At 42.3% G+C, this 27,074-nt stretch overlaps 1 protein-coding gene across 8 annotated transcripts in view; it reads right to left on the reverse strand.

Moving 5' to 3' along the window:
• LOC148017636 (uncharacterized) overlaps positions 1–27,074 on the reverse strand; it is a 145,975-nt gene that overhangs the window by 46,677 nt on the left and 72,224 nt on the right. For all 8 annotated transcript variants that reach the window (XR_015687957.1, XM_087663440.1, XM_087663441.1 and 5 more), the window contains 2 exons: positions 6,188–6,299; positions 1,789–1,890 (listed from right to left, as the gene is read on the reverse strand). Coding sequence is in view for 7 of the 8 variants with exons in the window: in XM_087663440.1 (XP_087519566.1) it covers positions 1,789–1,890; positions 6,188–6,299 (214 nt within the window). In the remaining variant the exon portion in view is untranslated. The remainder of the gene's footprint in view (positions 1–1,788; positions 1,891–6,187; positions 6,300–27,074) is intronic.

Raw genomic sequence — 27,074 nt, forward strand, 5'->3', positions numbered from 1 at the left:
CAATGACTGGAAAACTGAAGAAGACCGTGAAAACACTGGTCACAAACTGCTGGAAGAGCAAAATATGGATCAGGCTGGCAATGACATCAGCAATTGTAGCTGCTCCAGGTGAAAATAGAGATCTGAATTAGGTCATGCAGCTGGAAATCAGGTTGCAAAGGCTGAGAAACAAGTCATCTGCTGTTTGAAGTGAAGAGGATGCTGTAGATGAGGCCGTGACTGCTGCACCAGGGTAGAAGAGCTTTTGGACTGCAGCAGATCAGATCCTGGAAGCTGGCAGCAGCCAAATACAGCAGATGGATGCGGCAAGACAGCTGGCAGCAACATAAGGAATGTTCGCAAACAGGCTAACAGCAGGATAGATGCTGACATAGATTGGTTGGAAGCAAGGGCAGCACCTCCAGATGGTGTGGATGAGGGTAGATGATGACTGACAATTCTGGATGCAAACAGGTATACAAGGGATGAAGAGTGGTTTGCACATAAGTCTGTCTTATAGAACCACTTGGAGCCAGAAGAAGTCTAGGGTGTCCTACAACTTTGTGGAGTGCTGTATAAAATGGAAAATATGCCTCTTTGGGGCTGTTTTAATGAGCCAAAACATACAGGAAAAACATGATGATTTAGAGGTGACTTTTTGTAGGTAACTTTTTGTATCTCAACATTCCCTCTCATACCCAAAAAGGGAGATCAAGGAGAATGAAGAGACAGCTCAGCCTTGACTCAAAAGGCCCCATGAAAAAGAGACTAAGGCATTGGGCCAAGGGTATGACTCTAGAGTGCCCAAGAACCTACCACGAGGTAGAAGCTATGGAGATCTTCTTTTGATCACCCAATTGAATGGAACTTGGGTTTTCTGCTTTTGATCCTTTTTTCAAAAATTTACACTAGCTCCTTAGTTCATACAAAAGTAAGACCCAATAATACACAACCACACTGGAGGGTTTCAACTTTCAATGTAGAGGTATCGAAGAACTAAATGTCGGTGGATATATTTGTAGATGGTAACTGCTCAAGATCCCAAGTGACTGATGTGCTCATGTATGCTCCACTCGATGAGGTAAAAGGGAATCATACTACGCAATGCATGGATTTTCCCCTTGGAAGGATGCTGAGTTTCATAAGACCAATGGAAGAAAGGAACATGTTGATGTCAATATTGTTCATCAAAGACGAAATCCAACTGAGAGGCATGAACCCCTCTCCAAATGAAAACCTAAAGAAACATGCGGCATGGACACATATCTAGTAGAAAATTGATGAGCCAAATCACTAGCCTGACTAGATGACGAGAGTAAGGAGCTATCTAAGGCACCAAAAAGGCCTCCTACCTGGAATGAACACGAGGGACAAAAGGGCATGGGTGTTAGCATAAGTGCATTTCATGGCTTTCGTTAGTTGTATTTGGGCATTTGGGAAAGCAGTTGGGTGGGCCACTTGCCTGAGTGAGCACTTGGGCATCCATTTGTGTCCCACTCAATTGTCTCAAGCCTCATTCCTTTACCTATTTACATGTGTCTTCTTTCCACTCCCCATCATCCATTGCACATCTACATCCTGTGGAGTGCTTACAAGGAAAAAGAAGGCTTCTACCACAGGTTTCCAAGAAGACTTCTACCAAATGAAGAGAGAAGAGAGTTCTCTATACACAATAAAGCATGTTCCCATATCAAATTCCCAATTTGAATTTTCCACGATGAATATTGTGCAATTTTAAATCAAAACATAAATACTACAAGCTGAAAAGGATAACAAGAAGTAAATTTCACAAATGTGCATTAGTATTACCTCTGTGGGAGCACGGTTTGATGACATTACCATCACAACCCCAAATTTATAGAAACTTTCTAAGAGTCTTCTAAGGATCATTGCATCAGCTATGTCAATAACCTGTGAGATGAAAACATGGACAAGAATTTAACACATGCTTCAAAACTATAATTTCACACAGAACCCTACCTACATAACAAATTGTCAATAAATCTTCAAATCTAGTTTGTGAGGCAAGGACAACAACACTATCAAAATTTGAAATTTTTAGTTTGGACAATAAAGCCATGTGTCACCCTCACATGAAAGGATAATTCGACATTAACCATTTCAGAAGGTCACTAGGGTGAGCCATACGAACAAAGCGTGATATGATCTAGCCCTTGAGCAAACTAACAAGGGAAAAACGAACTTCTTCACCACTGACATAATCCCAAAGATTCTTCGCAATCAGCACATTTTTCATCATAAAAGACCATAGAGAATAGTTATTGCCATTCAACCTATCCTCCTTGGACACATATGTGAATACATCACCTTGTCCCTGATTGGCGATGGTAAATGTCACTAATCAAAGAGCACAAGAGCAATACTTCAAGTTGGACCAACCTGGAAATCTGAGAATTTCCAGAAATTACAGCAAGCACCCTGCTGTAATTAGCAAATCTGATCACACTCTGTCAAAAACTGTCTAATGTGCACGCTGTCCAATGCACAAACAGTGCTCAGTAGCACAAAAACTTCAAAAGCCCCAAAATTTGTCCCAAAATGCACAAATTCAGTCTATTACAGACTGACACTAATGTACATTAGCCAATGTCTGAGCTAACTTCAAAAACCCCAAACTTCTGGCATGAAAATCACAAAATCTCTGCAATAAATGTGTCCCAGACACGTGCAGGAATAGAGATATGCTGCCCGGGCAAAAGCTCCTTCCAGAGGATCAAATATGAATTTAAAAATTAATAAATTTTGCCTCTTTACCTCTGATACAGTCCGTGCAGTGCTGAACGAGGTGGGCAGACCTGGCTGATCTGGCGGAACAAGAGGTGGCACAGGCAGCCCAGCTAGCATTTTCAAGAACAGAGCGTCGATGCTAGTTGCAGGCAAGCTGGGCAGGCGGTGCGGAACTGGAGGTGCAGCTTGTCTGATGGTGGCGTAGGTGACAAACAAGGCAGGCGGGGCATCTATTGGCACTAGCGAGCTAGGGACAATAGCTGGGCTAGCGGCCGCTTGATGTGGGCATAGGCACACTGGGGCTGGCCAGTGCCACAGGCCGAGACCAGGCACAAGAAACAACAATTGCACTGGTGGCATTGGCTGCTGGCAGTTGTTGGAGGTGGCTCTGGTGGAGCTGAAGACAATGCAGGTGGAGCTCAACTGAGCTAAAGGTCTACTCTGATACCAAATATGAGATGTGAGAGGATGCACAAAGATTGAAGCTCAGTTGAGAGTACACTTGACAATGAAGAGAGTGTGAGAGTGAAGACACAACTCCCAATGCAATAATCAAAGAGTGTAATGTGTAAGTACAAAGTACAACCTTTAAACCTTAGGGTTGCTAATGTATGTTCACACCCAAAAGGTGTAAAACATGATAAGTGCCCAAACTATGTAACATAGACACATTAAATAAAAGAGAATAAAATTGGGGGAAAAAATCTCTTGTAAAGAGAGTAAAAAGTGCCCCATTGTCCTACCAAGGATCACCAACACTCCTCTGTGAGCGTAGATGTGAGTCAAACCCAACAATTTTTCTAGGCATTCAGCCATAAAATGCCCCAACTGCCCACAAGAGAAATAATGTCCAACAAAAGTGCCCCATTTCAAATGAAAATGCAAGGATGGCATGCCATGGCAATTTAACTGCAGCCAATTAAGTCTCTTGCAAGAGATATCCAATAACATACGCGTGGTTGCGATTTGTGGCCCTTAGACTGGGAGGCACCAAAATCGTACCAAAAGCTGTCATAGCTTCCTTTAGCAAAGGCTAGTAAACAGCAAGGCAAGCTTCCACTTCTACCCACACTACACACTCCTATTGAAGCAAGCATTGGAAATCAGCCAATAGTTGCCAAGGCACAGTATCAAGAAGGCAATGATCAAAAAACAAAGGTACTTTGGCTAAGAGATGATCACGGAACATGGCTTACTTTAACACTACTTCATAAAAGCCCCATGGTCCCACAAAGATCTCTTCTACACATTCACCCACTAGTAGTGAATACTACTAGTGGCAAACCTAGGAAAGCACCCGGATCTAGCTTGTAAAGAAAAGGATAACCTCTCTTTCATAAGATGCCAAAAATGAATGCAACATTGTCTTTGTATCCATAGTAGCTTCCAAATCATCATCGTGATCCTGAACAAGGAAGGTCTCACGTTTGTGTTGGACATAATCTCTTAGTAATGTATTAGCAAACTCCAGCAAGTGTTCCTAGTCGAAGTCTTGAGATTGCTTCCTGGTAGATGTGACATGTGCATAGGAGTCCGCTTGGTGATCATCTCCCAGGGGTTCCTCGGGGTCTTCCATCAAAGCATCAAAAGCATATTTGCTGCATTTGACCGGTGGCTACACATCAAGACCAAGTTGAACTTCAGAACAGGGGATTGCTGTTTCAGTACATGGAACCATTTCTTTCCCCTCCTTAGCGTCCGAATTAGACCCCAAAGCCTCCACCACCTAATCTATGAAAGCAATGTTCAACTCAGACATGACTGCTATAGTAGCAAAAAACACACGTTGTATTCACTATGGGACTAGAATCTCTAGCAAGAAAGCATAATCTTGCATAACATACACACAATCCAAGCAAGTCCATGCCACTGTGTGTTGCGCTGAATGAAAGGTAAAGCCTGAAGCTGATGAGCAAAGCCAGCACCAGGGATCCTGTTTGAGAGCGGCCAGTGCAAAATCATCCCAAGCACAAACCTCTGGGGCACCCATCAGTGAGTGCTCAAGAATAAATTGTGAAGGGTCAACACACATATTGAAGTCACCCATCAGCAAGCTAGGTCTACCAAGGGAGGCTTCCTTTTGCACAATCCCATAAGTCACATTAGTGTGAGGAATCATTTGGATCATAGACCCTAACTAGCCATAAAACCTTGCCTTCAAACATAATTTGAATTACCAAAACAAGGTCAAACATAGCATTTTTTACAAGCATCAACTGAAAACTCTCATGAACAACCATGAAGACACCAAAGTAATGCATTGCAGTACCCCCAACATAAAACAAATCAGAACCTATGGCATTCAACAATTCAAGCTGCTTCATTGCGACTCTGATGCTCAACAACACATAATGCATCCCATTAATTCTCATGCAAAATACACTACATATCATGTTGTTTGCTGTGAGAGAAAATCCCACAAACATTCCAAGTGGCGATCTTCATAAGCTAGCAAAAAGAAAACTGGTTCCAAGATTGATCGTGCCTCAATTAACGTTTTTTGCGAACACCTCAGGGCTTATCCTTATTTTTAGAGGCTAAGCACAGGTATTGGCAATGCCACAGTGTAATTACATGCCTTGCTTATCAGATGCAAGACATGTAGGTGGATCCCATGATCGCTCAACACGTGATCACAAATGTTCAAGTGACTTAGAACCAGAAGGAAATATAGCAGGTGCATTTGACACGTGCAGACTTATCCTTTCAATGCACATGTACAGAAGGAATCCTGGGCACTTGCCAATAGACGAGCTGACTACTCAACATTGACCTTCTTGCCTTTTTTATCCTAAACATCAATCTAGCTTGTCTCATCAAGAACCGAAGATAGCACAGGCTGCTCGCCCTTAGCCAAATCTATTTGTACACGCCATTCATCAATGGCTGGTGCATCAAGCATCATGTCAGCTTCATATTATGATCAGCATGTGCATCTTTCTTTTCTGGGCACTCAGCCATGAAGTGGCCCAGCTTGCCATAGGAGAAACAGTGACCAGCAAAGATGCCCATTGAAGTCTGAACCACAATGGATACATACCAGTGCATTAAATCTCAACCAATTGGGCCTCTTCCATGCAGTGCCCCACAACATGCACATGCGATTTCTATTGGCCGCACTCATAGTTGGAGGTACGAAAACAATGTCAGTGGCTGCCATTGCATTGTTTAATAGAGGCCAATAAACTGTCAGTTCCACCTCAATCCATACTGGGAATTCCTGTTTAAGTACACATTGAAAATCATCCATGGATCCAAGTGATAATAGGAATTCAATCAGTACAGCAGCTATACCCCAACCAAGCTTTTAGTCAAGACATCCTAGAAGAAGAAACCCCAACCCTATCCTTTGAACCATGAGAATCAAGAGGATGATTACATATAACTTCCAAAAGAAGATACAAAAGCAAAACAAAGAGAAATTTGAACAAAAGGATTATGGAATTCAATACTTACACACCTGAAATTCATCAAAACACAAGAGCCAAGCTTCTTCCAAGTGATCATCAGCCACAATTTCGATAATGTTATCTGTCTTTCCATTTTCTCCATTCACTCTTCTTTCATGTAACCTATGTACATATCAACAGCAAATGACCATCCCTCTACTGATTCCAAAATTCACAATGATCATTGTTCACTCTAAAAATCACCATTACCAAGCAAAAGCACTATGTATATGCTAGACCAACCCAAGACCCCAAATTGAAGAAACAATCAAGAGCAAGAAAATGGTAGCAAAGGAAGACAATTTGTTATAATCAAAAATGTCAAAAAGCATCATAGAAAATATAGATAGCATTCAAACACAAAAGAATATGGCTCATCAAAGTTCTTTTAGTACTAACATCAACATAAAAGACTAGGATTCAATGACAAGTACAAGAATCTCAAGTGGATGCTTATGGCATGTGGAAGCAAGAAACTAACATGTGAAATGAGTTTCACAAATTGACAATGCTTAGTAAATACCAAACACTCTACCACAACAATCCATACATAATAATGCATCTAGTCTAGATACCAACCTCATCCCATAAAGGACAATTCTATTACTTCCTTATATCAATCGGCGCCATTGTGCTTCACTAATTCAGTGCTACATTCATACAATACAAATGCAACAAAACAATTGTAGGCCAATGAACATCTCACTCTTCCTATGGCTTATAGCACTTAGGAGTCTTAGCACTTATAATTCTATCAAAAGGAAATTGCGGAAGTGTTGGCAAAGGCCCAGTTTCAAGGTGTGAAACAGCAAAGGAGAGTTGGAGGTATTACATGGATTGCCCCAAAGCTCAAGAGGTTTCGAAGAGAGCCCTCAAATCGATAGTTTGTCACTCGTGGCAAGATGCTAGTAGTCTTGGGAGCAATAGAGGGGGTCTCAAACAAAAGGCTGTCAAAAGTGACCAACAGCAAAATCCCTGAATTTGCCCCTTGATTTGAAGCACTTGTGGGCACAAATTAGGTACCTAAGAGGGCTCCTGTCTGCTGTTCCCTGCCTCCAATGGCTGATTTCACTGCAGACATTGGACCAATAGCACCCTCTCCCTCTCTTTCAAGCTGAAAACTGAACTGAATGTCTCAAACCAGGCCCAAAAAACGTTTTCTCAGTTTGCAAGGGTATTTGTGCCAAGTGGCAGCCTTCTAAACCTATTTTTCAACATTATCAAACCATTAAATTAATTTTCAGAATCAATTAATTCCGAAAATTAATTTCAACGCTTTTGACCCTACCCAAAATTAAATACGCCCATCCATAATTAAATTAGTTAGGCCATTTCCAACCTAGAGTGGTCCCCAACCTTTGTTGACCCTTAGACTAGTATTAATTAATTAATACCTAGTTCCTATTGTCACCATTGACACTTAATGGCCAAAAAACTGTTTTGGCCTTCAAATTGGCATCAACCTACCACCAAAGCCCAGCCGGCATAACTTGTCACAATTTTTGCCTTTGACACTCAATTTTTCCTCAAGGTCCTTAGTCTGTTACCATGAAATAACTGCCATGTGCAACACATGCACCTAACAACCTTACACATTTGATTAGAAACTTAATCAAATGTTACTAGCAAGATAAAAGTGTCTCAAAATTTCACGTCACCACACAATAGACACGACTGCTAATAGTACCAAGGCCTAGGGTCTTTCTCCTAAAAATCCTCAACAAACCATGCAAATGCCTTCACTCCTGTTGGACAATCCAGTGGGGCTACACCTCCCGTTGCTGCCCCATCTGCTCCATTTGGCCCAATGACTACTAGACATGTGGCACGCAAACAGCCTCAAGAACCTATATCTTTTAATACTCCTGAAGGTTTAGCTAATTGGTTTGCTAGCTCCCCATCCATCAAACTCTTTGCATCTATTTCTAAGGCATCCTCTGCACCTTCATCCAAGACCACTTCTCCACCTCATCAAGTCTTTCATTGCCAGAGACCTATTGATGGATGTACACGATGGTGGCCCCATCTTTAAGTTTTCCTTCTTTAGTGTTTTGCTACATTCACTCATATATATACCCTCATTGCATTGTTATTTCATTTAGCTTTACTTTTTGTTTTGTTTTGCTTTAGAGAATCTCACTATTGACCTCTGGTTTGCAAATTCTGATCTCTCTTGTAGGGATTTGTATTTCAGTGTAGGACTAACATGTAGGTTTGCACCATGGACTAGAGCATGGAATGCATACCGTTCCTTTCGTGGTTTCATCTTCCTAGGAGATTTGCTCTTCTACCATTTTGGAGGCTTCCCCTCCCAAGGCGGATCATGCAACATCTCTCTTGATACTCTCATGGCGATGACTTCTACCTTGCTCTTCCAATTAGGGTGCTTCATCTTCATCTTCATCATTGTGGATCTCGACACCACACAAAGACTAACATCAAGCTCCTCTTTCTCCTTCAGCACCGATATCCAAGGTTGAGAGGGGGTTGCTATCCTTTCATGATATTCTATAGGATTTAGCACTTGTCTTCAACATCGCCCCCCCCCCCCCCCCCCCCCCCCCCCCCCGGGGTTCAGTTGTACCTCCTTTGCATTGCATAATTTCATCATCTTTGTAAAGGGTACTTGGGCAAGTAAACAATTTTCCCACGAGGGACGCTATCCAAGTGGCACCTGCTACATGCACATTCTCATCATGTAGCACACTACTCTATAATCTCATTGTGCAGAGCACGCCTAGGCAAATCCTAAGCTGTCTCTACTGGCAGTTATTCACCATCTCACCTTACTCCATCACCCCTTCCCTCATCATTAACACCCTGGAGTGGTTGGGATAGCTTGTTTGTTTTGTGATGTGTTGAATCTACCCATCCCTTTTCATTCTCCCCATAGGGCATAGTTACTTGAAAGGCTACAAACCATATCTATTTCTCAAAAAAGCAAAGGTTCAATGTGGTTCCATCTGCCTTTGCAGGTCCTGGTAGGCCACTGGGCAGCCAACGAGTCCCCTTTGTCCGATGCCTTACCATCTTTGGGGTGATCACTTGGACTCCCTTTGTAAGATAACTATCACCTCTGTAGTCTTGGTAGGCCCTTGGGTAACCGACATGCACCCTTTGTACGATGCCTTGGCTGCTTTGGAATGGGATGCCTTGGGGTAAAAATGGGCTTGAGCCTTTCTTCCAATCGCTTCTTAATTCCAGTCTTGGACCTAAGAGGACTTGTTGAGCTAAAATTCATTATCCATTGATTAGCTCTTTAAAACAGCCCCAAAACAGAAAATTACCAAAAGTTTCATTAAACGAGGAGTAGTTCTAGAGAGTTTCTATGTCCCACATGCAAAACCCTAATCTGGGAGGATCCTTCCACATCTATAAACAAACAAGCTGCCCACCATTCAGTCCCATCCTTGTCTTGCAAGTTTCAACCATCAGCCCTCTTCCACCGGCTGTCTAGCCTCAATGACTACTGCTACATGGTCTACACCTATCCTCCAACCTCCCACTACTACCAATGATCAATTTCCATTATCTACGTCCGGTCCTTTTTGTGCTCTCAACACTTTTCTTCATCAGCCTCTGATCCGACTGGTGGTTGCTGCACTCGAGATCCATCTCTAGTGGACAATATACCTCCGCATCTCCTTCACTGTGCTCCCATGAGAGCCACTGGCTGTTGGACAGCTTTGCCCTTGAGCATTCTATACAATGTCTCATTAATCTATAGCATTCATTCATTCACTTCACAGTTCTCTTTCTTCTTCATTTGTATTTGTCTTTTTGCAATTTGCATTTTGCAAGTCACTGTTTGAGTCTTTATGTTCTAGTCATGATCGTACATGTTGTATTTTCTCAATGCAAACTGTAACATATCTTCACACATGATGCTATTGATAGACTCAATAAAGGCAAGGCACAAGATCACCATGGATTAGTAGTTGAGCACATGATTCATGCTCGGGATTCAGTACCAAGGTTCCTAGCTTACATGTTTTAATAAAGCCATAGGCGAAGGCCTCCCAGAGAGTTGGAGCACAAACACTACTATGCCTTTTCTCAAGTCAAGGGATCCCACTCTACCCCATAACTAAAGGACATATATTAGCTAAGTCAAATGTCTCCATTCTTGAGCAAGGGTTGAGCAAGTGCACGGAGATGTGGGGTCTCAGAGCACAATGACACAATGGCTTTAGGAGAGGCTTCTCTACATTGGATCACATCCTCACACTCAAAGCAATCATTGAAGAGGGCAAAGCTCATGGCCAAGGGATCTATTACTACTTTGGAGATTTCCACAAAGCCTTTCACATAATGCCAAGAGACAAGCTAATACATAGACCACATGTCATGGGAGTGCCTAACGAGCTAAGTTGGGGGATTCCAGCACTATATGAGAGGGTTGTTGGCAAAGTGTGAACACTCCAAGGCCTCTCAACACCTGTTCACTCCACCATTGGGATGAAGCAAGGGTGCCCTCTCTCTCCAAACTATTTGATCTATACAGTAATGGGATTATTGATTATATATCTTAGGGAGAAGATAGAGGAGCTGCACTAGCTCACACTTGGATACCTCTCCTATTATAAGCAAACAATATTGTATTGATAGCTAACTCTCCACACGAACTACAAAGGCATTTGGATACACTACATTGTTATGCATTAGATAGTGGGCTCTCAATGAACCTTGGTAAAACCAAGGTGATGGTGTTTAACACTACACCACAACGGATTAGGAGATCAACACCTAAACTCACATATGGGCAAGAGAAATTGAAGTGTGTGGATTCTAATACATCATTGGGAGTATTATTTACAAGCCCAACTTTCTATATGAGAAAGGCAGCAGATACTAGACCTAACCCGAGGATACGCAACACTAGGTGGCTTGGAGAGGATATGCTCACAAGTGTAGTTTCAAGAACCCCACACTAACATACGGCTCTTTGATATAATAGTCACATCCATGTCACTTTATGGAGTACACGAAAAAATTACATAGCACAATAGACAGAATCTGAGCAAGGAGTAGAGAACACACAATAAATATGAGAAGAACAAAGATTGCTTTAATTTCAAACGAACTCATACAAAGATGGCTCTGTCCACCCGTGCACTTCCACTATGAAGCTTAGATGGCACAGTTACGAAGATCTGAGAGAATCAAAAAACCAATTGAGAGGTTTACATACACCGGTTATTCATCCTGTTTAGAGGGGTCTTCCTTTTATAGCCCAGGAAGGTAGTCTGGTCAGCATGTCCAACTAAATTATGAACCTTCCCTAGTCAGCCATAAAGTATTCCTTGGAATATCCCTTTACCGTCAGGACCCAAAAATAGGCGCTTCTGATAACTCCCACACCTCGCAACTCGATGCATTGTGCCTCAAGTTGCTACTAGCATAACCGCTCTATCTAACCCAAAGGTTAGATCCACAAAGGTCACCTTTTTGCCATCCGATCACATAGACCTCATCTAACATAGAGGTCAGGACCCACCCAATGTCCATGCTCACACATGGCTTTTTCTCATAATGGGGCCTTACAACTTAGAACACCATGGATCATTGGTGGCACCTTATGAGGGTGGGAGCATATCTAACACCCCCTCTCAATGTCCACCTGCAAGTGAACTACACTCTCTATTCAATGCCAAGTCTCTGAAGATAAATTAGAAGGAGATCCTTCATAAGAGCTTTGGTGAAAATATCTACTCCATTCTCCTCCGTTGGACAGTAGACCAGCTCTACTATCCCATTCTCGATCAAGTCACACACATAGTAATACTGGATCTCAATATGTTTGGTATGTACATGAAAAACTGGATTTTTTGCAATGGCGATGCAACTCTAATTGTCACATCTTAGCACTATTGGATCTTCATCATGTACTCCCATATGCCATAGGATCCTCCTTAACCATACTACTTCACATGCAGCAAAACAAGCTGCCTTGTACTCTGCTTCAATAGAAGACAATGCCACATGTACTTCTTACAAATCCAAGAGAAGATTCCTGAACCCAAAGAGACAATATCTAGAAATTGATTTCCTGGAATCATAGTCACCTGTCCAATCTAAGTCACAATTTTCCATAAGAGCAGTTCGGGAACTGTATGTGATACGATAGTCAAGAGTTCCCTTCAAGTATGTGAGCACCCGCATCCTAGCTTTCCAATGACTCTCTCGTAGTTTGTTTGAGAACCTGCTCAAAACACCAACAACAAAATTGATATTTGGTGTGGTGTTACACAAGTAGATGAGGTTACCAACAACCAACCTCCTATACCTCCCAATATCTACTAGTATTGATGTATCCTCAATAAATAACTTCACATTGACCTCCATAGGTGTAGCTATCTCCTTACACTCAATCATGCCAAATGCTTTTAAGATCTCCTCTGTATACTTCTTTTGAGAGATGAAGATTTTGCCAGGCTCTTGCCAAACTTCAATCCCCAAACAATAGTGCAACAAGTCCGAATTTGTCATTTCAAACTCAGAGCTCAAAGCCTTTCGAGTCTGATGGATCATATCTTCATAGTCACCTGTGATAAGAAGATCGTCCATATATAAAGCAATCACTATAGACTTTTCACTATCTATGTGAACATACAAGTTAACATCTAAGGCACATCTTTTGAAATTCAAACTTAGAAATAATTTATCTATCCATTGATACCATTCTCTAAGGGCTTGTTTCAGCCCATACAATGCCTTCTTCAACTTATAAACTTTGTTCTTAGAATGGGGAGCCTCAAACCCTAGTGGCAGAGCCACATATACCTCCTCCTTGAGGTCACCATTCAAAAACGTTGATTTGACAATCATTTGGCAAATTGGCCACTTCTTATGAGCAGCCATTACAAGTACTGTGCAAATAGAAGTCATTCTAGCAATTAGAGCAAATGATTCTCGAAAATCAAATCACTCAACCTGTGAAAATCCCTGTGTAACTAATTTGGCTTTATACTTTTCTGAGTTGCCATCAGCCTTATATTACCTTCCAAACCCACTTGGTGCCAATAATCTTCCTCTTTTTTGGCCAATCCAATAGCTCCTAAGTGTCATTCTTCATTATGTTGTTATACTCAACTTACATAGCTACTCTCCATGCTAGATCAGCGAGTGCTTCTTTCAAGTTTGTGGAATCTTTATTTCTCTCATAATCTCAGCCATCAAGGCCATATTGACTATGTGGACCAAAGCCTTTCTTTGCTCCTCTATTCTTAGAGACCTCCTTGGTCCATCTGCCTTTTCCTCAATTGTAGTAGGCATAAGATTACTACAATCATGGAGCTACTTCGCCCATTGCAGCAATGGCTTTTCCGGTGGCACGATTACAGGTTGGTGAACTTTGTCCTCATCATCTGAAGACAATGCTGCCTCCTCCTTGAGAGTAGTGACAACTCTTCGGATAGGTTCATAGTGGACTACTTCTTCATTGGATGATAAAGTGGAAGAGCTTATATTCTCCTCCTTTACTATATGTGGTTGCTCCTTAAATACCACATCATGGCTCGCTATGATCTTCTTTGCCTCTTAGTCATACAATTTGTAAGCCTTTTACTCATCACTATAACCCAAAAAGATACATTTTTTGTTTTTTGGATTTAACTTGTTTCTCATATCCTTTGAAACATGTGCATAACATTCACATCCAAAAAGTTCTAAAATATGAGACAAATGGTTTCTTACTAGAATAGGCCTCACGGGATTTTTTACCTTCAAAGCTTTTGTGTAACTCCAATTGAGAATGTAGATTGCAGTATTAATAGCTTTTGCCCAAAACTGGTTAGACAATCCCTTTTCCTTAAGCATGCACCTTGCCATTTCCACAATGGTGCGATTTCAGCATTCAACAATGCCATTCTACTAAGGTATATGAGGCGTCTTCAATTGACGCTTAATCCCTTTGTCCTTACAAAAGTCTTCAAACTCTTGAACTCACTATCATCATTTGTAGAAAAACTTCTTCACACTTTGCCCTATTTCATTCTCAACAAGTTTTAGCCATTTTTTAAACTTACCAAAAGGTTGAGCCTTACCATGAAGAAAATACACCCACATCTTCCTACTGTAGTCGTCGACAATCAACATAAAACAAGAAGATCCTCCCAAGGCTTTTGTAGACATTTTATCACATAAGTCAGCATACACCAACTCTAGAGGAGCCTTCGCTCTGTTCTTACTTTCTTGTGGAAATGCCTTTCTCTCTTGCTTGCCCATCATACAAGCTTCACGTGGTTCCTTTATTTCATTTACTATAGATAGGTGAGCAACCATATCTTGCTTATGCATCTACTTTAATACTACAAAACTAATGTGACCAAATCTTTCATGCCAAAGTTTACTTGTGCCTACATTAGCGGTGGTTGTAAGAGCACTTAGCTCATGCAGTTGTTCCTCCTTTCTCCTCTGCCAACAACTTTGCCAACACTGTCGATAATTTCTGCACCTGTCTTAGTGAACCTCACCTCATGGCCAATATCTGTTATAGAAAAAGCAACCAATAGCAGATTTCTCTTATTCTCTGGAACATACAACACATTTGAAAGATTCTTGAGTTCACCATTTGCAGTAACAAAGAAAATAGTACTTGTGCCCTCAATAGAGTATTTTACATCATTCCCAACCATCACAATGATGGATTCTTGCAGAGACTTCATAGAACTATATAGACCTTTTTTGCTGGTTATGTGACGGGAGGCACCACTATCCAATACCCATGACTCAATGTTGGATATTTCTTGCGCCAAGGAACACACTTTCTCAATGGTCGCCATGAATAACTCCAACTCTGCTTCAATCGTATTGGCAATCTCCTCCACTTTAGTATTCACGATGCCATTCTTTTCATCTATCTTCTTGACACGACAATCTGCAATTACATGTCCTTTCTTCTTGCAAGAGAAACACTCTCCTTAAAACTTTTTCCTACCACCCTTCTTCTTTTTGTCACTATTGATAGAAGAGCCACCTTTGCCTTTCACATTGGCAAAGAATGCAACATCTCCACTACTACTACCTTCTCAAGCTTTAAGCCTCAACTCCTCCTCCATTAGTGCACAAAATCCCTCAAACATCAAAGCTTGGGGTCTCACCTGAGTATTTAGGGCAATTACCAATCCATCAAAATTTAGTAGACAAATCCAAAGACACCTCTGAGCTAGCTTCTCACTACTCTTTTATATCCTAGCGCCAACCATCCGGTCATGCAGATTCTTGATCCGAGTGATGAATGCTCAGTTGTCTCTCCTTCAGTAAACTTCTCTACTGCTAGTTGATTCTCGAAGTTCTAAATCCTTGTTTGATTTCGCATTTCGTATTGATTCCTCAATACGTTCCAAGCCTTTGATGCCTCGGTTATGTGCTGAATCAAGGTCAAAACACTGTCAGAACAACTTCTAACTAAGGCACACAATGTATCTGCATTCCTTCGTTTCCAAGCTCGTAGAAGATCTATATTTGAAGGAATCATAATACTTGAATTTAATGGATTGGGGGTAGATTGTGATTCTAGGTTAATCTCCAACACTATCTCCAAAAGATCATAAGAATTAAGGATAGTTATGATTTAAACTTCCACAAAATATAGTTTGTACCATCTAACTTGCCTTCACTAAAAGTTGGTGAACAAATCCTCAGTGTTTGAATTGCCAGTACAGCACCACCACCACCACCTAATACGCTAGCATGGCTACTTGATACAACAGACGACATTTCTCCTCTTTGTTGTTGAAGCCCTTGCCTCTCGCATACGCTTTACTCCTCAAAGCCCCCTGGACTCTGATACCATATAGAAATTACACAGCACAACAAATAGAATCTAAGCAAGGAGTAGAGAATACACAGCAAATATGAGAAGAACAAAGACTATTTTAATTTCAAATGAACTGATACGAAGATGGTTCTATCTGCCCATGCGCTTCCACCGTGAAGCTTAGATGGTGATCCAGACAGATGATCGGCAAAGAGCTTAGGATAGCTAGAAGAACTCTGACTGGGTGAAAGATAGATTCAGGATGGCTTTAGAGGGGTCTTTTCTTTTATAGCCCGGGAAGCTAGTCTAGTCGACATATCCAACCATATTATGAATCTTCCCTATTCGACCAAGGAATATTGCCTTTACCATTGATCCGAGGGCAGACCTTGTCAAGAAGGTCACCATGAGGGGTCGCTTCCGCGGTCCCTGATGCATAGAAACAGGGAACCCCCGTTCCGGCGCATAGGAACGGATTAACGCGTTCCGGGAGGTACGAGCCCAGGAAACGCCGGCGAAACGTTCCAGCCCGTTCCCTGGCCCGTTCCAGCCCGTTCCATCCCGTTCCCTGGCCGTTCCCTGGCCGTTCCCTGTTTGGAACGGCCGTTCCAGCCCAGGCATGTAAATTTTTAATTTTTAAAAAAAAATCTGTTGACATTTCGCAGCTCGCTCCCGCCTCCCGCTATCGCCTGTCGCCTGTGTCTGTCCCCTCCGCCTGTCGCGTGCGCCTGTCGCGTGTCCCCTCCGCCTGTCGCCTGCGTCTGGACTTGTTCCCTGTCGCCTGTCCCTGCGCCTGCCCCGCCTGTCCCCTGCGCCTGCGCCTGCCCCGCCTGTCCCCTGCGCCTGCGCTTGTCCCCTGCGCCTGCGCCTGTCCCGCCTGTCCCCTGCGCCTGCCCCGCCTGCCCCGCCTGCTCCTGCTCCTCCGCCTGCTCCGTGAACCTGCGCCGCCTACTCCTGCTCCTGGGACCTGCTCCTCCGCCTGCTCCGTGCACCTGCCCCGCCTGCTCCTGCTCCTCCGCCTGCAGGCTGCTCGGCTTTGACTCTCCCACCTGCCTCTGAGTCTCCCGCCTACGTCGCGTGCGGCATACGGTACACTTTGGACCTTGGTTTTCATTGAACTTTGACGCATGGATGTTGAAATGTTGGCTGCAAATTTTTGTAATTACTAATTTCATTGAAGTTTACAGTTTACTGATTATTTGTCACTTCTATATAGATGGCAGCATTGACATCTATGGGATCTTCATCATCCTCAACAGGTACTTCGTCAACAACAGGACGAAGTCGAAGCACTACTTGGTCATGGTGGGATGAGGTAGATGCAGGGGTGCCATTGAGAGGTGGAGGGGCTCGCCCTTGGAAATGCAAACTTTGCCCTTATGCTCGCACTAGTGGGGCTGATAAAGTGAGAGCCCATCTTCTACATGAGGAGGGGAAAGAGGTGCGTTTTTGCACCAATGTATCAATTGAGAAAAGGCAGGAGTTACTTGACCGCATAGCCACATCTATGGGGAATTCACATGCCAGGAGGACGCCAAATATAGCAGTGGATCCAACAACATGGACTCCAAGACCAGCAGGGCATGGTGCTTCATGCAGAAGACCACCAGGATTAGTGGCTACGCAGCCTTCTCATGGGCCATCAATGGCAACAGGTCGTGGTGCTAAACAGAGTTCATTGCACACTTCATGGGAACCAAAGAAAAAAGAGGAAACAGATGCAACAGTGGCACGCTTTTTTTACCATGACCATATTGCATTCAAATCAGCCAGGTCACCTTATTTTTTAAATATGGTGACAAAGATTGCAGAGTATGGACCCACATATAAGCCCCCTTCATCAGAAACTATCAGGACTACATTGCTTCAAAAGGAGAAAGTAGCCATAGAGATTGCAACAGCAAATATTCGCAATCAATGGGTAAAAAATGGAGTGACATTGATAGCAGATGGATGGAGTGACACACGCCATAGGTCCATACATGGTATTGTTGCATATTCTCGTGGAGATGTATACTTCATTGGTAGTCATGATGCTTCAGAGACTGGAAAGAGTGCAGATGTATTGGCATCCGAGTGGTGCGAGGCAGTGCAGGCTGTTGGGGCAGAAAATGTAGTGCAGTTTGTGGCAGATGGTGAACCTACAAACAGGGCAGCAGGAAACATTTTAATGGCAATGTATCCACATATCACCTTTAGTCCATGCATGGCGCATTGCTTGAATAACTTGTTGAAGGATATTGGGGACTTGCCATGGATTGCATCTCTTGTTGCGAAAGGCAACAAGATTATCACATTTATATGTAATCATCAGTACTTGCATGCTGAGTTTCGCAAGAGAAGTGACAAAGAACTTCTTAAATACTCGGATACACGATTTGCATATAACTTTCTTATGCTTGGTTGATTGCACTATTGCAAAGGTGCAATTAGGGAGCTATTTGCTAGTGATGAGTATGAAAATTGGACTGGGGCTGCCACTGCTACTGCTGTGTTATGTAATGCATATGTTTCTGATAGAGATTTTTGGGATGAGGTTAATCGCACCAACCAAATGGTTGATCCTATTATGCACATGTTGAGGCTTGCAGATGGCATGGATCCATGCATTGGGAAGATCTATGAAGGTATGGATCGCATGATTGAGAGGTTGGAGAGTTTGGAACCAAATGCAGATAGGTATGAGCAAATCAAGGAGTTATGCATCAACAGATGGAATGAGTATGACTCTCCTATGCATGCTGCAGCATATGTGCTTGATCCTGAGTTTCAAGGAAAGATGCAAGAAAGAGACCTTGAGGTGGTCAAGGCTTGGAACACATTGCTTGCAAGGCTTTATCCTAGCCGTGAAATGCAACGCAAAATTAAAAATCAGCTCTCTGTATATCGACAAACATTAGGGATGTTTGGTACAGAGGATGCACTAGAGGACAGGACAAATATTGGGGCTGCTTTATGGTGGGAGGACTATGGGGCAGAAGCTCCAGAGTTGCAGAGTTTGGCTATTCGTATTCTTAGCCAAACAATTAGCTCTTCTTGTTTAGAGCAACTATGGAGCTCCTTCAATCACATTCACTCAAAGAAGAGAAATCGTCTTGGTACAATGAAGACGAATGACCTAGTTTATGTGAGCTCCAATCTTCGCTTGCTAGCTCGTACATCAGTTGCAAAGGCTGATTCTTTTATATGTTGGGAAAAAGATGACGATGATGATGATGGTGATGATGATGGGCAGGATGTTGTTCAGCAGGATGAGCATTCAGGAACAGTGGAGCCATCTTCCATGAATCAGAGCACTTAGTAGCTAGCCTTTTGGAACTTTAGAGTATTGACTTGGAAATTGGAGCTCTTGTAACTTGGATCTTTACTATTTAGGCTTTAAAGTTTACTGTTTAGTGCATATTTTGTGTTTTTGCAATGCACACTTGTTGCCAGTTGGACTTATGCAACATTGTTGATTACAGTGTTGAATTATGAATGCGACAATCCATTGCTGGTTACAATGTTTTGAATCTTTATTATTGTTGAAAGTTGAAACTTGATTATTATATCTCTAGAGTCTAATTTCATGAATTATAATTCATGGTTGATAATAGATATGATCTGTCTCTCTAGATTCTAAGACTAGTGTTGACTCTCTCTCTCTAGAGGATATATATATATATATATATATATATATATATATATATATATATATATACACCGTTCCCTCAGTTCCCGTTCCCTCGCTTTGGGCGTTCCCCCCGTTCCAGGAGGTCCCGTTCCCGTTCCCGTTCCCCGTTCCTGGTAACTATGCCCTGATGACTCCACACCCTACAACTTGATGCATTGTGCCTCGAGTTTCTACCAACTTAACTATTTTATCTGTCCTAAAGGCTCCACAAAGGTCACCTTTTTGCCATCTGATCACATAGACCTCAAATGACATACAAGTCAAGACCAAGCTACTCACACATGGCTTCTTCTCATAATGGGGGCCTTGCAACTTAGAGCACCATGGATGATTGGTGGCACCTTATGAGGATAGAGCATTGAGCATATCTAACAATACAAGTATAGGGACCCAATCTTGATCACCATAGTTTATCACGTCACATATATAATGGATGGAGGTCAATGGAGAGGCTAATTGTATCCATGATTTCCAGGATGATAAAATGTAAGGCCTCGGTACCACATGAGATCATCAAAGCTGAGCTAGCAACCACACCGATTGTAGTAGAGGCCCTCACCCAATTAGTCACAAATATACATTGTCTATGGATGTTACAATGTTACAAGACATGTCACGGACAAGAATCACGCAACCAAGAGAAAGCGGAGAAAGACCGAGGAAACCCAAGTCAAAAAGAGAATGAAGAAGCTCATTCTGCCCAAGCAAGAAAAGAATGCAAGCTCAAACATGGGAGACCACTGAATATTCTAGCAAGGTGCTCTCAACAATCCGAAGATTCTAGCAAGATACTCTCAAGGACAAAGGAGAGTACCGAATATTCCAGCATGGTGCTACGAAGACTCTAGCAAGAAAAGCGCGGGGCGCAATGTAATTCATTTTATGAAGGGATAAGGCAACTAGAAGGGAATGGAGAAAGAAAATCTTGTCAAGATGCCCAGTCGTATAAAAAAGGGGATGGGTGCCCAAGGGATTTAGGATTTTGTATATAAACTCAAAAAGTGAATGAAAAGCTTATTTTTTGATATGTGGCAAAAGTGATCTCTTCTTTTTCTCTTCTTCTCTCCTTCTTGCTTGCTTGTGTGTGCTTAAGAGAGGGTGTGAGGGAGTAAAGGAGTGAGTATGTGAGAGTGAGGGATCGTGAAAGTTTACTACATCCCCATAGGATCGAAGGCGCATCGGCTAGGTGAGAGATAGCCATCAGTGCTTGCTTGAAACGCTTGAAGCAATAAGCGATGCGTGGGTCTTAGTGGTTGAGCATGAGCTCCCACTACATTTTGTTTCTCTTGCGGAGACCAAAGGATTTTAGCTTGAGCACTTACATACCTCAAATCGAGCGTCGAAGTAGGGTCGCATCCCTGAACCGATGCTTGAGATAGGTAAGAGATTTGGGCTTTTTAATCTTCAAAACAAGTAAGTACTTTGGGTTTTTGATGAGTAGACAAGTAAGAGGAATCGTTTCAATATTTGTGTTTTGATTTTTGTTGCATTTAGAGTAGGATAGGAGCAAGAAATCGAAGCAAAAAGCTTTAGGATTTCTTCTATAAAACAGGCCAAAACAAGGTAAAATCAAGGGAAAAATGGGCTTGCACTCCATTGACAAGGCTTGAGCACTAATGGGACAGCACTTAGGCATTAGAACAAGGGCGTAAGACCCAAGGAAGGGAATGAAAGGCTCATTTTTATTAGATATGCTCAATGTTCCACCCTCATAAGGTGCCACCAATGATCCATGGTGCTTAAAGTCGTAAGGCCCCCATTATAAGGAGAAGCCATATGCGAGCCCGGATATTGCTTGAGTCCTGACTTGTATGTCAGATGAGGTCTATGTGACCAGACGGCAAAAAGGTGACCGTTGTGGGTCTAATCTTTGGGTTAGATGAAGTAGTTAAGCTGGTAGCAACTCAAGGCACATTGCATCAAGTTGCAGGGTAATGGAGTTATCAGAGGGCCTAGCCAACGGTAAAGGGAATATTCCCTAGCCAACTAGTGGAGGTGCATATGAAAGGTCAACAAAGACATGTGCGCATGGAAGATCAACAGACAGAGGTGCATATGAAAGGTCACCCATCATGACTCCCTTCACGAGCTATAAAAGCTAAACCCCTTTACAATCATCTATCATCTATCTTTCACCCAGTCAGAGTTCTTCTAGCTAGCCTTAAGCTCTTTACCTAACTTCTATATAGATCGCCATCTAAGCTTCACAGTGAAAGCGCACTGGTGCATAGAGCCATCTTTGTATCAATTATTTGGAGCTAATGATTTTTTTTAAATTCTCCTCTTATCTGTTGTGTATTCTTTCTCTCTTTCTCAAATTCTATTCGCTACGCCGTGTAATTTTTACATGGTATTAGAGTCTAGGAGACTCTAGGGATCGAAAAGTGCGCAAAAGGCAAAGGCTTTAATAGCAAAGAGAAGCTATGTCATCTTCCGGAAGCGATTCTGGTGCATCAGGAAGTAGTGCAAGAGGTGGTGTTGATGTACCAACTATTCAATATTCAAACACTGAGGATTCGTCCACCAACCTTCAATGAAGACAAGTTAGATGGTACAAACTACACCTTGTGGAAGTTCAAAATTACAACTATCCTTGATTCTTATGAGCTTTTGGAGACTGTGCTGGGGATTGACACAGAACCACAATCTACCCCCGACCCATCAAATTCTAGCATGATGATTCCTTCAAATGCAGATCTTCTACAAGCTTGGAAATGAAGAAATGCAGATGTATTGTGTGTCTTAGTTACAAGCTGTTCTGACTTTGATTTAGCATATAACCAAAGCATCAGAGGCTTGGAATACACTGAGAAGTCAGTATGAAACAAGAAACCAAACAAGGATTCAAAACTTGGAGAATCAACTAGCAGCAGAGAAGTTTGTTGAAGGAGAGACGGCTGAAGTATTCATCACTCAGATTAAAAATCTACGTGACCAGATGGCTGGCGTTAGGATACAAAAGACTAGCGAGGAGCTAGCTCGGATGTGTCTTCGGATTTGTCCACAAAAGTTTGATGAACTAGTAACTGCCCTCAATACTCTGGTGAGACCTCAAGCTTCGACTTTTGAGGAGTTTTGTGCATTATTGATGGAGGAGTTGAGGTGCAAAGCCCGAGAAGGAAGCAACAATGGAGATGTTGCATTCTCTGCCAATGCAAAAAGCAAAGGTGGTTCCTTCACCAAAAATGATAGTGACAAAAAGAAAAAGGGTGGTAATAAGAAGTTTCAAGGAGAGTGCTTCTACAGCAAGAAGAAAGGACATGCAATCACAGATTGTCATGCCAAGAAGGAAAATGAAAAGAATAGTACCCTTAAAAGTAAAGGGAAAGAGACAGTCAATACGGCTGAAGCAAAGTTGGAGTTATTCATGGCCACCATTGAGGAAGTGTGCTCCTTAACGCAAGAAGAATCTACCACTGACTCATGGGTGTTGGATAGTGGGGCCTCCCATCACATGACCAACAGAAAAGGTCTATATAGTTCTATGCAACCTCTACAAGAATCCATCACTTTGATAGTTGGAAATAATGCAAAATGCCCTGTTGCGAGCACAAGTACTATTTCTTTTGTTGTTGCAAATGGTGAAGTCAAAAAGCTTTCAAATGTGTTGTATGTTCCCGAAATTAGGAGAAATCTGTTATCAGTTGCTGCCATAATTGATTTTGGTCATGAAGTGAGGTTCAAGAAGACAAATGCAAAAATTCTCAACAGTGCTGGCAAAGAAGAAAAAAGAAACAACCTGTATGAACTAAGTGCTCTTACTGCCACTGCTAGAGTGGGCACAAGTAAGCTTTGGCATGAAAGGTTTGGACACATCGGATTTGCAGTGTTGAAGGAGATGCACAAGCAAGGTATGGTTGCTCACCTACCTGCAGTGACTAAATTGAAGAAACCATGTGAAGCTTGTATAATGAGCAAGCAACTGAGAAAGGCATTTCCACCAGAAAGCAAGAATAGAGCACAGGCTCCTTTAGAGTTGGTGCATGCTGACTTGTGCGGTAAGATGTCTACACACGCCTTAGGGGGATCTTCTTGTTTTATGTTAATTGTCGACGACTACAGTAGAAATATATGGGTGTACTTCCTTCGTGATAAGGCTCAAGCTTTTAGTAAGTTTAAAGAATGGCTAAAACTTGTTGAGAATGAAACAAGGAAAAAGTATGAAGAAATTTAGAACAGATGGTGGTGGTGAGTTCAACTCAAAGGAGTTTGAAGACTTTTGCAAAAGCAAAGGGATCAAGCGTCAGTTGACGACGCCTCACACACCTCGACAAAACGGTGTTGTGGAATGCAGGAATCGCACCATTGTGGAGACGGCAAGATACATACTAAAGGACAAGGGATTGCCTAACCATTTTTGGGTTGAAGCTATTAATACTGCAATCTACATGCTAAATCGGAGCTACACAAAGACTCTCAAGGAAAAAACACCTCATGAGGCTTACACTAGTAAGAAACCATCCGTCTCACATTTCAGAATTTTTGGATGTCAATGTTATGCACATATTCTAGACGAGAAGAGAAACAAGTTAAAAGCAAAAGGCAAAAAATGTATCTTCTTGGGTTATAGTGATAAGCAGAAGGCTTACAAATTATATGATCAAGAGAGAAAGAAAATCATTGCGATCCGTGATGTGGTGTTCAAGGAGCAACCACATACAATGGAGGAGGAGAAGGCAAGTTCTTCAACTTTATTATCAAGCAAAGAAAAGTAGTCCACTATAAACCTGTCCCGAGAGTTGTCCCTATCCTTAAGGAGGAGAAAGCATCATCTTCAGATGATGAGGAAAAACCAACCTGACATCACCCCACTAGAAAAGCCATTGCCGCATTGGGTGAAAGCAGCGCTATGACCATAATAATCCTATGCCTACATCTGTTGAGGAGAAAGCAAACGGACCAAGGAGGTCTCAAAGAATAGAGGAGCAAAGGAGGGCTTCTGCTCACATAGTCAATATGGCCTTAATGGCTGAGATTATGAGAGAAGTAAAGGAGCCAACTAACTTAGACGAAGCACTTGCAAATCCAGCATGGAAGGCAGCTATGCAAGCCAAGTATGACAACATAATGAAGAATGACACTTGGGTGCTAGTGGATCGGCCAACAAAGAGGAAGGTTATTGGCACCAAGTGGATTTGGAAGGTAGAGTACAAGGCTGATGGTACCTTAGAAAAGTACAAACCCAGACTGGTTGCACAAGGATTTTCACAGGTTGAAGGGTTTGATTTTCAAGAGTTATTTGGCCCAACTACTAGAATGACCACTATTCGCACAGTACTTGCAATGGCCGCCCACAAGCAATGGTCAATTTACCAAATGGATGTTAAGTCACTGTTCTTAAATGGTGACCTCAAGGAGGAGACGTACGTGGCTCAATCACCAGGGTTTGAGGCCCCCAATTCTGAGAACAAAGTGTGTAAGCTGAAGAAGGCATCGCATGTGCTAAAACAAGCTCCCAAAGCATGATACCAGCGGATAGATAAGTTCTTTTTAAACTTAAACTTCAAAAGATGTGCCTCAGATACTAACTTGTATGTTTACAGGGATGGTGAAAAGTCTATAGTGATTGTCCTATAAGTGGACGACCTTCTTATTACAGGTGACTATGAAGATATAATCAACCAAACTCGAAAGGCTTTGAGTTCTGAGTTTGAAATGACAGACTTAGGCTTACTGCACTATTGTTTGGGGATTGAAGTCTGACAAGAGCTAGGAAAGATCTTCATCTCTCAGAAGAAGTATGCATGGAAGATCCTGAAGGCATTTGGCATGACCGAGTGCAAGGAGATAGCTACACCTATGGAGATGAATGCAAAGTTATCTATTGAGGATACATCAGCACTAGCAAACATTGGGAGGTACAGGAGGCTAGTTGGCAGTTTGATCTACTTATGTAACACCAGACCAGATATCAGTTTTGATATTGGTGTTTTGAGCAGGTTCTCAAACAAACCTCATTAGAGTCATTGGAAAGCTGGGATGCGGATGCTTAGATACTTGAAGAAAACTCTTGACTATGGTATCACATACAGTTCCGGAACTTCTCTTGCGGGGAACTATGACTCAGATTGGGCAGGAGACAATGATTCCAAGAAGTCAGTTTTTGGCTATTCTTTCTCTTTGGGTTCTGGAATTTTCTCTTGGATTAGTAAGAAGCAGTCAACAGTGTCACCGAAGCAGAGTACAAGGCAACTTGTTTTGCTGCATGTGAAGCAGTATGGTTAAAAAGGAACCTATGACATATAGGAGTGCAAGATGAAGAATTAGTTGTGCTGAGATGTAACAATCAGAGTTGCATCGCTATTGCCAAAAATCCAGTGTTTCATGCACGCACCAAACATATAGAGATCCAATATCACTATGTACGTGATTTGATCGAGAATGGAATAGTAAAACTAGTCTACTGTCCAATAGAGGAAAATGGAGCCGATATCTTCACCAAAGCACTTACAAAAGATCTGCTTCAAGTTCATCTTTAGAGACTCGACATTTGGCCGAGAAGCTAGTTCCACCTGCCGGTGGACATTGAGGGGTGTTAGATCTCCTTCAAGTTCATCTTCAGAGACTCAGCATTGAGCCGAGGAGATAGTTTCCCACCTGCGAGTGGACATTGAGAGGGGGGTGTTAGATATGCTCAATGCCCCACCCTCATAACATGCCACCAATGATCCATAGTGCTCAAAGTTGCATTATGAGGAGAAGCCATATGTGAGCCCGGACATTGATTGAGTCCTGACTTGTATGTCAGATGAGGTCTATGTGACCAGATGGCAAAAAGGTGACCATTGTGAGTCTAATCTTTAGATTAGGAGTAGTTAAGCTAGTAGCAACCCGAGACACATTGCATTGAGTTGCGAGGTAAGGGAGTTATCAGGGGCCCTAGCCAACGGTAAAGGGAATATTCACTGGAATATTCCCTAGCCTACTAGTAGAGGTGTATATGAAAGGTCAATAGATATATGTGCATATGGAAGGTCAACACATACACGGGCACATGGAAGGTCAACACACACATGTACATAGGTCAACAAACACAAATGCATATGAAAGATCATCCATCATGGCTCCTATAGGGACCGATTAGGCACGGAGATCGAGGCAGGCAGTCGTTACGCGCAGTGAGAGACAGAGTACGAGAAAGTAGAGTAGAGAATGAGCACATTTTCAGGTACAATGATGAGTCGGTACCTTTAGGTTTTTAGATAGATATATATGTGTAAGTACAAGTGCTAAGGGTGTGTTCACACCCGAGCACATTTAAAAGGCACGAGGCCTTTATTCCCAATAACCTCCCACCTAAAGGCAATGTGCCTTAAGAGGAGAAAAGAATCAGCTAAGTCTAGGTATGTACAAAGCTGAAATACATATATCTATCCAACTCCCATCATCTTGTTAGATATGATCAATGCCCCACCCTCATTAGGTACTACCAATGATCCATGGTGCTCAAAGTTGTAAGGCCCCC

This window comes from Lygodium microphyllum, chromosome 22 (genome assembly GCF_053477565.2).
Source record: "Lygodium microphyllum isolate KBCC chromosome 22, Lygodium_microphyllum_v1.1.10, whole genome shotgun sequence".
In the NCBI taxonomy this organism is placed as follows: Eukaryota; Viridiplantae; Streptophyta; class Polypodiopsida; order Schizaeales; family Lygodiaceae; genus Lygodium; species Lygodium microphyllum.